This window comes from Phoca vitulina, unplaced genomic scaffold, assembly GCF_004348235.1.
Source record: "Phoca vitulina isolate PV1807 unplaced genomic scaffold, GSC_HSeal_1.0 scaffold1, whole genome shotgun sequence".
In the NCBI taxonomy this organism is placed as follows: Eukaryota; Metazoa; Chordata; class Mammalia; order Carnivora; family Phocidae; genus Phoca; species Phoca vitulina.
The window spans coordinates 8277917-8288947 of record NW_022589704.1 but is presented as its reverse complement, the minus strand read 5'-3'; the positions used below and the strand labels follow the sequence as shown (position 1 = coordinate 8288947).

Sequence of the window (11031 nt, the reverse complement as noted above, 5' to 3'; positions counted from 1 at the left end):
AATTGCTGGTATTGTATAAAGAACAGCGAAGGCTGCTGGTAGCTCAGGGTTAAGTTCCTAAAAAAGAACCCTTCTCTGTCATGTCAGACTTGTGGGCACCCAGCTACCATCACTGTCTCCCACGCTGGCTTCCTCTGCCTGGGTTTTAAGGCCTCCCAGCACCCACCCCATCCCAGATGCGTTCCCATCGTTCTCCACATGACTTCGGGGAGATCTTTTCTCCATTCTGGAACTTCTATCCTCTCACGTAAGAATAGAAGAGTCTCTACTCTGCCAGCTTGGAACTTCTACCCTTTCTGGAAACCTCTTTAGCAAAGGTACATCATAAAGGTATGAGAAAAGTCAAAAGCGACAACAAACAAACAAAGGGAGCATCTATGTTGCAGAAGAGAACCACTACATATCATGTCTCAAACACAAACGTTAAGGTCATGGGTCTTGTTTGGGTACGTTGTACGTTCTCGGAAAGCAGCAACTGAAGCATCGGGAACGCAAGATCTATCAGTCGATCTCTGGAGTAAAATACAGTTGTGATCCTACGGTCTGATAAATGTCTTCACATCATGGGGCTGGGTTCGTGTTCCAGAAAAAGTAGAGATGAAAGCAGTGCCATGCTAAAGACTGTAGGAATATTTTAATTCATATGTTTTAATTCATTACGTAATAATAATATCACAGTCTATTTTACAAGTTAAATGTATGAGAATGTATGAAATAGAAATGGTAGGAAAAAAACTAAACATAGGTCAGGAATATGAATTTTTCCAAAACCAGGGGCCAAAGGAAGATGTGTTGCCTGCAGGGCCCAAGGAGGAGGCAGGGCGGGGGCGGGAACAGCAGTGGCTCTTGTGGTAAGCGCCTGTCCCGTGTCACCCTGGGAAGGAGTCAAGGCTCACCCTCTGCCCTGGTCTGGGGTTGGGAGTTGAGTCTGGTCAGTGAAAGATGGCGGCTCGGAGTTAACAGCCATCTGGTTACCTACACAGAACTGGTCCCCTGGTGGCCGCAGGTGGGTTCTGCCGTACAGGGAATTAGGGGTGGAAGTGTCAAAAACCAAATGTGTGGAGGAAAAAAGTAAACAGTTTCCTCCTTTCCCCCAAAAAACCCAAATTCTTGAAATGCACACACATTCTTCTCTCAAACGTAGAAAAGTCTCACTCTGGATGTGCTTACAAGAAGATCGTCGTCAAAAAACTTTGTCTCTATGATAACATTCCCACTATAAGTAAGAAGAGAGGGCAAAAGAGTGAGTGTGTTAGGCAACAGATTTCATTTCCACAAAGTGGTTTCAGTCTGGGTCTGCTGGGCCCGGGGACATGCACCCACCTTGGCCTGGGGACACTGAAGTCTATGTCCAAATGGGGTTAGAAGTCTAATGTGACATTTAACTTTGTGATTCGATTTTTTTCTCCTCAAATTCAGAAAACAGAAGAAAGAGCATGTCTTAATCATTGATATTAATCCCTGATATATGTAAAGCCCTTAGCAGAGGGCTCTGCACATAGGGGTGCTTATAAGTACGGCTTTTTTTTTTTTTTTTTTTAATATGACTGACTTTTTGATACACATGGAAACCTGCAGGCCTTAGGGGTGGTATCTTTCCCTACGACACCTACTCTGGTAGACAGCTGTGGGTTGGCCTTTCCTGCATCTATTTTCACCACTTTGGGTAATAGCACTCTGCTCTTCTTTTGGGGACCCACCCCATCTCCAGTCCACGGGTCACCTGGCAAAGGGGTGGGCACAGGACATAATTTGGGCCAATCAGACTCTCTCCCCGGAGCAGGATCCTTCCTAAGGCTGCTCCTGAAGGAAATCATCCATGGATTCCTGCCATCTGTATCTTTCAAGCTGCCTGGGTCTCAGTGCCTCCCCTCCCCACCCCCCCTTCAGCTGTCATATCAGCTGGAGTCATTTCTATGGCTTGTAGCCAAAGAACCCCAAATGGCATACCTGTATTGCACAGAGTGGAATTTCATTTTTCTTAAGGTGGATATCTCAGTGTTTCCAAACCAAACCACTCTTGAACCAAGTTAAGGGCAATAGAGGTACTGCTTTTGGGTTCCGAAAAGTAAAATATGACTTAAAAGACCTAAATACGTCATCATAGACTTACTGGTTTTAGTACCTGAAAGAAACTGGGCCTGGCCAAGGAGAAGTCAATGGGGGTTAATAAAATATAAAAAATGCCCTTCTATATACTACCCTGTACTTTCCTAGGGTAATTAATAGCCAGCAGATATATTTTTGTTGGTAATTAATTATAAAATAGGTACATAAGAAACTCAAGATTTAATTGGCTATTAGAATATAAAAATACCTACTGTTATAATTAAACATCTATTAAAGACTTATAAAGTAAATAACCTTTATTTATATTCAGTGTGGCTTTCACCAAGGATCTGTTTAAAGGGACAATCCAATATTACACAATTATCTGTGTGAAAAACTCATTAGTAGACACTATTACTAAAACCTTCAAAAGTCTAATACCTTTTCCCAAGAGAAAATGGTTGGTGGGCCATTACTGACAGGGTTTTTGGATAAAGGACAAACTAATTATTCTTTGAGCAGGAAGCATAACTATCAAAATGGTAAGCTAGTCTCTGAAAAACTATAACCAAACATTATCCTCTAAAACAAAATTAGAACTTTGTCAGATTCCATTAAAGGCCATTCAAGAAAAGTACAGAGTATCAGAAGTTTGGTAGTCAGGAAAGTGAGCAAATTAGCCTAGATTTAATATAGAGTACCGGCCAGTTTCCTCCCATATCATCTCGTTTGAGCCTCACTCCACCTCTGTGACATAGAATTATTAATTCTATGTTTACAGAGAGAAAAATAAGGCCAAAGAGGTAAACATCGTCCAAGATTGCACAGCAAGTCAGGGTTAATCAGGAATTTAAGTCTAAAGGTCTAATCTAAAGTTTTTTATTTTTTTCCATTCGATCACACACTGTCTTTTTCATGTGACAGAAGTCAGTAACCTATAAACTCAAATACCCCTGGATACTCTTTACCCTAATTTTCAAGCTGGGTGGCCCGCTCAACAGGACCACAAGTCGCCCCGCCTGGAATGCCTGCTTCGAGACACACTCCACAATGCCTGTGGTCTGCTCACTCACGTTAGCACGCTGGCGGGCATCATCTGGGACTCCGGCGCTGCCTCTATCAGGGACTGCCAGGTGTTTGTGGAGTTCGGGATCACAAAGCCAAACTCGAAGAACCACTCTGCAGGAAGAAGGAAAAGCTGGTGAGCGGGCACCCCGGACAGTCTCTGAGCTCCTCGTCCACCCCCTGCCCCTTTAGAGTGAGCCTCTTCTTACCCCAAGAACCACAAACGAAGCCATCAGAAACCTCCCGGGTCAGAGGTATGGGAAGGGTCACGCAAGGCCCCTCGGGCTGTCCTCTGGACCACACCAGAGGCTTACTCCCTATGCTCTAGGGTCTAAAGGACGAGGACCAGTGGGCGGATACAGTACAAGCAATGTTTTCTCAGAAGTAGGCTATGCGTACATGATAAACAGAAGAACAGAATAGGCCTTTCGCTTGGAATTTCAGCTGTGAGACACACATGTGCCCTCTTACAGTTCACGGTGGAAACTCAATGCAGAGCGGCCTTGCCAGTCCGATGCGCAGGAGACAGAGAGCACCGGACCAGGCCCTCATCGGCAGCTTCCTCGTGACCACGTTACAATTCGCCAGTGATAAAGCAGGCGCCAGCCCAGGCCCACCAGGGTCAGAAACCCTTTTGTTGGGCTCGAAGGCCCTTGTCATTGCCAGCTTTGTTTTTGTTTGTTTTTCCTGGGGCCCCCAGTCTCTCAGGGTGTAGGAATCCCATCACAATCTGAGTTGCAAAGTGAACGTTACCAAAGCAGTGCTTTTAGTTCACTGGGTCCTGCCTTTTTTCCCTGTCACTCTAACTGTGGCTTCCAGCAGTAGGCCACAGAATACCTTCTAGGCATTGCCCTTTGAAGTAAACTTTCTGTTCCAGGCGGAATTTTTCCATTTGCTCTGCTGAAGAGAAGTTCAATTCTCGAGACACTGCCTTGCACTTGAGGATTTTCTTGGGAACACGGGCTGGTAAAGAAAAAGAAATATTGAAGCCATTCTCAATGAAAATCACATACTATAATGCTTCAAGTTTCTGGGAGCTTCTTAGAGCTGATTTAAAGAACACATTATCTATGTTAAATTTCAGAGAATGCCTTGGTAAGAGAATTACACTTTTTAATTAAAGGCAGAAGTCCCCAACTGGTCAAGTGCATCTGACTGAAAGATCTTTATTTTTTTTTAAAAAGATTTTATATATTTGAGAGAGACAGAGAGAGGGAGAGGACAGAGGGAGTGGGAGAGGGTGAAGTAGACTTCCCGCTGAGCAGAGAGCTTGATGCACGGATGCGGAGGTGCGGGGCTCGATCCCAGGACCCTGAGATCATGACCGGAGCCAAAGGCAGACGCTTAACCAACTGAGCCACCCAGGCACCTCCCTGAAAGATATTTAAGAAACATCAGATATAGTGCATCTAAGGGCCTTCCCTAGCTGCTCTCATCAGGAAAAAGGTTGAATGGGCACCTTCTCTACTCTGTTCTGTTGGTTTTAACCCCTTAGTTTTTCTTTTATTCAGGGAGATAAAAATGCAAATTTTCTTTTGGAAAAAAATGTTGAGAGCTTAGTTTATATCTTTAGGTATGTTCTAATGCTAAAATTTCAGCACAAAATGGGTTTTGGGAAGTGAGAGAAAAAAAAGGTAGGAAAGGAACTAGGAATCTCAACAACACATGCTGTGCCCTCAGGGGTTTGCCCGTTAGGGTCTGCATTAATTTAGCTCCCTGATGCTTAGGCCCAGCTCCAGAAACATCAGAGCCCTGTGCAGACAAAGGGTTGGGGAGTACCTTCATGCTCCACTCCAGGGACTGACAGGTCTTCTGTTCCTTGCCACAGTATCTTCCCTGTCTCAGCATCCCGGAGGTTCATCCAATTTCTGATCAAATATATTAAGGAAAATAATGCACTGAAGGCGACCCTCACTTTGTATTCTAGGTGTGTTCTAGCGCTCAGATTTGCTACCAACTCCTGTTTACTTTTTAGCAAGTTGGCCTATCTGCCAAGTGCCATGAAAGCAAATAAGATGGTTTAAGAGGATTGAAATGACATCCAAAGGAAGATCTTAGCAGAGACCCAGCAGAGATTTTTTTTTAAAGATTTTATTTATTTATTTGACAGAGCACAAGCAGGGGGAGTGGCAGGCAGAGGCAGAGGGACAAGCAGAAGCAGGCTCCCCGCTGAGCAGGGAGCCCAACGCAGGGCTCCTCCTTCCCAGGACCCTGGGATTATGACCTGAGCCCAAGGCCGACTCTTAACCGACTGAGCCAGCCAGGCACCCCCCAGCGGAGGTATTTTTATCTACAACATGAGAACCAAAGGCTACACATCTAAAAATTGCAAGAAAGAGAGAGAAAATGAATAGTGCAAAATTAAAAAATTTCCAACACAATCAGAGCAGCCAAGATAAAAGAGCTAAAGAAACAGATAAAAGAGGTATCCCAAGGAGTGACTCATGCAGACCACCCCCACAGTGAGGATCACATCCCGTAAGTTTTACTCACAAGTCCAGAGATCTCAAGTACCTGTTTAATGGCCTGCTCTTAAATATCAGAAACTAGCCAAGGATCACCAGAAACCGAGGAGGGCATTTACTATGAAAGACAGACCAAAACAAAGAGAAAAAAGCAACTTAGAAGAAAAAAGAGACTACAAAGGAAAATATAAACTTTTTTTTATTTTTTAAGATTTTATTTATTTACTTGAGGGAGAGGAGAGGGAGCACAAGCAGGGGGAGCGGCAGGCAGAGGGAGAAGCAGGCTCGCCGCTGAGCAAGGAGCCCAAGGTGGGGCTCGATCCCAGGACCCTGAGATCATGACCTGAGCTGAAGGTAGATGCTTAACCGACTGAGCCACCCAGGCACCCCGGAAGATACAAACTTTTAAAAAAGAAGTATTAAAAACAAACAAAACAGCCAGAGATAACATAACCCTTACAGACACTAAGAATTATATACAATTGAATTTTGTATAGTTTAGGTGATTTTCTCTGGCTCAAGTTTACAAATTTTGAGGCTAGTCAATTGATAATCTCTTTTTGCCAAAAAATGCCAACTTAAGTAGTTATATTTTCTAGTTTCTGTATTGCTCATCATACAATAAATGAATTACTAATAGCAAAGAAAAAAACAACATTCAGAGAACAAAAAAGAATGCTAGAAAAATACGCATTTTTTAAAAAAAGATTTTATTTATTTATTTGACAGAGAGAGACACAGCGAGAGAGGGAACACAAGCAGGGGAAGTGGGAGAGGGAGAAGCAGGCTTCCCGCTGAGCAGGGAGGCCGTTGCGGGGCTCGATCCCAGGACCCTGGGATCATGACCTGAGCCGAAGGCAGACACTTAATGACTGAGCTACCCAGGTGCCCCGAAAAATACACATTTTGATAGCAGAACCAAACAACTCAATGCAAGGTTTAGAAGACAAAGTTGAGGAACACTTTCAGAAAGAAGAATAAAAAGCCACAAGGATAGAAAACAGGAGAGTAAAGATACAAAAACTGGGTATCAGTCTAAGAGATCCAAAATCTAACAGAAATTCAAGATAGAGCCAAAAAACCAAGGAGAGGAAGTCATCAATGAATTAATTCAAGAAAATTGTCCCAGACTGAAAGGATCTAGCAAGTGCTCAAGTCACATCATTATGAACTTGCAGAACGTCAAGGTTAAAGCAAAGCTTCCAAAGGGAAAACAAGCTGTCACATACAGGTCAGAATCAGAGTGGGAAAAAAAAAATCAGAATGAATCACACTTCAACAGGGACTCTGGAGGATAGAAAAAATGAAGCAGTGCCTTTAAAATTCTCAGGGAAATTCCTAAAACTAAAAAAAGATTTACTTGCTCGAGAAACTAATGATAATATGCTACTTCAAAATGACAGGGAAGACTAAGGAAGAAGACGATATTGGATCCAGGAAGCAATGGATCTAAAACAAGAGACAGGTGAAGGAGACCCCAGGGTAAAAGCTCTTCAGCGGGCCTGGAAGGCAACCGGCCAAGGACCCAGACAAGAGCTGGTCAGAATGCTTAGGGAGAGGTTTTAAGAAGATGAAATTCATAGAATATCTGATGTGTTTAAATGGGAAAGATTTATAGAGTTTGGGTACATATGGGGGTTCATTAGTGAGAAGCACAGAAAATCTAAGTAAATGAATAAAAAACCAAGACAATAATTAACATCTGGGAAAAATCAAAGGTGGTATTGGAAGAAAAAAGTAGTCACAGTATACTACATGGCACCATTGCAAACGGGCTGACATAGTCATAATAATAAAAACACAGACTATGGATCCAATACCATTATCCTGGGAGGATGGGGGGAGGAGAAGAGCATGTATGTGTGCTCAGGCAGCAAGTGTTGAGAAAGAACAAAACTCATTTCCCATAGTGGGAAGTCAATAAACAATGCCTAAAACAGAATAGCCACAGTGTGCAATTCAGAAATACGAAGACAAATAGCAAATAAATCAGTTAGAAATTGAAAATAGTTTTCTCTGGGGAATAGAAAATATGAATGGGAGGATACAGAACGCGGCTCATCATTCAAAACCAGGTTGAACTATGACTCTGAGCAATGTACACACACAACTCTGACAAATATAAACACTGAATTTAAAAAGACAGTCCTGGGGTTTTTTTTAAACAATGGACAAATAATTAAAGAAAAATTAATACTATCCATACATGGAGGCTAAGTCTGAGAAAGATGGTTGATATTTACAAAGAGACGGACCTTCAGATAAATAGTTGATACAGTTTGCAGGTCTTTTTTTTTTTTTTTTTTTTTCCTTTTGCTGTCTAGCAACCAAACCCTCTTCCCAACAGCACCCTGTTGCCCCCGTGGGGGACAGTGCCTGCCGGGCATTACTCTAACTAGAAGATCCAAATCCTTCTCTGCAGAGCCGGGTGCAGCTGGGGGCAAGCACATGACCTAGGCTTGGATGCCTGGGTACCAGGACTGGAGGAAAAGTCCGCAGGTCTTCAGGATGTGTTTCCTGCTGTGCGGCCATTTCTGCAGTCAGTTCTGAAACCCCAGGGAGCCTGCAAGCTTTCCCATTGTTTGGGTAGCTCGCAGCGTTGAACCCAGAGCGTGGTTGATTAGCATCACTATGCCTTTAATGGTACAGTTAGCCCTCCGGAGAGATTCTTTCTCGGTTTTGTGGCTAAGGAAAAGTCACGGAAGATAACCAAGGGTTACCCTAGCTTCCTGTGCTCTCAACCTGCTTGTGCACTGTAAACCAGCCCCTCCCCCCCCGCACGAACCTACCACTTCTTTGAAGTTGTGTTGGTTGTGTTTCTCTCCTCTCCTTGTGTGCAATCTTAACAGTCTCCTAGTGTGCTCATTATATCCCCAAATACTGCTGCTCTTATATACCTTTGTGGGTTTCTCTTCTCTGCTTCATATTTTGAAATTCCACTTTTTTTTAAACTAAATTCAAAAGCAAGTCAAAAGTATATATACATACTTGCTTAGATCACATTTTTTTTTTTTAAAGTAAGCTCTATGCCCAACGTGGGGCTTGAACTCACTACCCAAAATCAAGAGTTGCATGCTCTACCAACGGAGTCAGCCAGGTACCCTCAGGTCATCTATTAAAATTCCAATTACTACAAATACGCTTAGCTATTCTGGGGGCTCCATATATGAAGACAAAGCTTCCCCAATTGGAGAAATGAAACAAAAGATACTACTGCTCCGGCAAGTCCACTCTGAGCTCAGATCTAAACAGAATTGCCTTCGACATTTAAGTCCAAGGTTTTCAGAAGACAGTACTCATTTAACTTGCTCTGTACATACTTTTCATTCTTTCTCTACAGATAGTCTCTTAGGTGCCAATATAACCACATTGGACACCAGATTTTCTTAAACAACAAAACTAAAATTACTCTTAAAGTTTTAGGCTCACATACAAATGGGGCATTCTAGCAAAACTACTGCAAGAAAAGCCTCGGAAAAGGGGCTCCCTTCGTAAAGCAACAGCTAGATCGGATCTAGCAGTTTCCAAAAAAAGCATTACTGCTGCTGGCCCAGGTCAGCAAAGAAAAGCCTGGCACCAGAACTTGTCAATCTATTAGAGGATAGAAAGAAAAAAGTCTTAAATGAGAGTGTGCTCTCCGATAATTAGTGGATAGTGAATTTAAGATTCCTCGATTTTATAGCAAGGGAGAGAAGGTGCTAAAAATACATGGCTTATCTCCCTAACACAAGCGCCTCCTCTCTTTATAATCAGATTAAGGACTTATCTTTTCTGGGAATTATACTTAAAAAAATATTTTGGCCAGTTCAACAATTGGGCATTTCCAGCATGTACCTTAATCTGGAAACCTATCAGTGTCTCTATCGTGGGCTTCATTGTATAATTCTAACAAAACCTGTAAAATTTTACTCTCAATAAATGCCACAAAATTAGAGAAATACAAACAAAGCTCCATTAAATGATGTTGGGATGGAGTCTATTTAGAGCCCCTCCAAGTTCTCTAAGTTAGGGGTGAAAAGGAACACTCTTAATTCATGGCAAAGATGCAGCCATTTGGGAACAGCTTTATAAATCATAAAAATACAAATCCATGACAGCACAACAGCAAAAAGAAATAAAAATTATTAAGGTAGGTATCTTTTTTTTTTTTTTTTAAGATTTTATTTATTTGACAGAGCGTGAGAGAGCGACCACATGCACAAGCAGGGGGGAGCAGGAGAGGGAGAAGAGGCTCCCAATTGAGCACAGGGAGCCTGATATGGGATTCAATCCCAGGGCTCTGGGATCATGACCTGAGCCCAAGGCAGATGCTTAACGACTGAGCCACCCAGGTGCCTCTAAGGTAGGTATCTTAAAATAATAACCACAAGAAAAGATGGTCCTCAAAAGAGGAAGCATATTTCGCTAAAAATGTTGGAAATGAAAGGGAAGCTTTAATGGCTGATCATCATCTGGCTGAAAACATTTTTGTTTTAGCAGCTTTTTGTTAACTAGATTTTTTTCAGAGAAAAAGAGCCTGAGTTTTAAGACTCAAAGGTCAAGTCACTTCCAATCTTGAGAGAGGAGAGGATTAGGTACAAGCTTTAAGGAGGGGGGCTGAAGGACTATTTATAAATACCACCTTCTGGGTCAGCCAGGTCTTTTCTCATTTAAAAGCTCCCGGGTGATTTATACCCACGGTGAGCACAAAGAACACTCCTTTACTATGGGAAGCCTCTGCTGGGAGAGCTGTTCTGGTAGCTTCTTATTTGGAACGAGGCTGACAAAGGCAGCACACTCTCATATGTAAAAGTAAGAGCATGTTAAAAATAAGCTTCAGCCTGAAAACAATAAGCTCCAGAAAAAAAAAAATCAATAGTTTGTAGAGTGTTGAGCCTTAGGAAAGGTAAAAAAGGAAGTAAACTAAGATACACATGGAAGAATGAGAGTCACTTGGCTCCACACAGAAGGTTACATAAGTCCTCTTATGTTTTAAATAGCTGTGACCTGGTATGATTTTGGGCCAGTGCGGGGGCTGGGGACAGACCTGAGGTAGAGAAGGCCGGCAGGGAGGCGGTGGTGGAGTGGGAAGTGAAGGCTTGGGGACTGGAAGAAACCAGTCAGATGTTGGGGTACGAGGTAAATTTCCTTGAGATGTGACTGCAGGCACTGGGATAAAAGACTTTAAAATACTTAGTGACAATCATCTCGAAGCATTTTGGCATGAGTACAACCTCCATTTTTATAAACAGAACAGATCCACTGTACGTGGCAGTGATGAGGGAACAGAAGGCAAGCTGAGGACAAAGCAGAAGCTGACACCCCACAACCCCCCCCCCATAGGATGTATGTGACATTCCTCAGGCACTCCTGGCTGCCCTAAAGCTAAAGAAAGGAAAAACAAATAGTTAACTTGTAGAGATCACAATCCTGCAAGACCTGAGTCTCCCTCAGTTTACAAATGTCTTAGCAA

At 42.7% G+C, this 11031-nt stretch overlaps 1 protein-coding gene across 2 annotated transcripts in view; it reads right to left on the bottom strand.

Moving 5' to 3' along the window:
- Positions 1 to 615: 615 nt before the first annotated feature.
- PDE6D (phosphodiesterase 6D) overlaps positions 616 to 11031 on the bottom strand; it is a 48878-nt gene continuing 38462 nt past the window's right edge. For both annotated transcript variants that reach the window (XM_032399732.1, XM_032399782.1), the window contains exons 2-5: positions 4894 to 4982; positions 3952 to 4077; positions 3123 to 3228; positions 616 to 1216 (exon numbers count right to left, since the gene is read on the bottom strand). In XM_032399732.1, coding sequence (XP_032255623.1) covers positions 1135 to 1216; positions 3123 to 3228; positions 3952 to 4077; positions 4894 to 4982 — 403 coding nt within the window. In that variant the 3' untranslated portion in view covers positions 616 to 1134. The remainder of the gene's footprint in view (positions 1217 to 3122; positions 3229 to 3951; positions 4078 to 4893; positions 4983 to 11031) is intronic.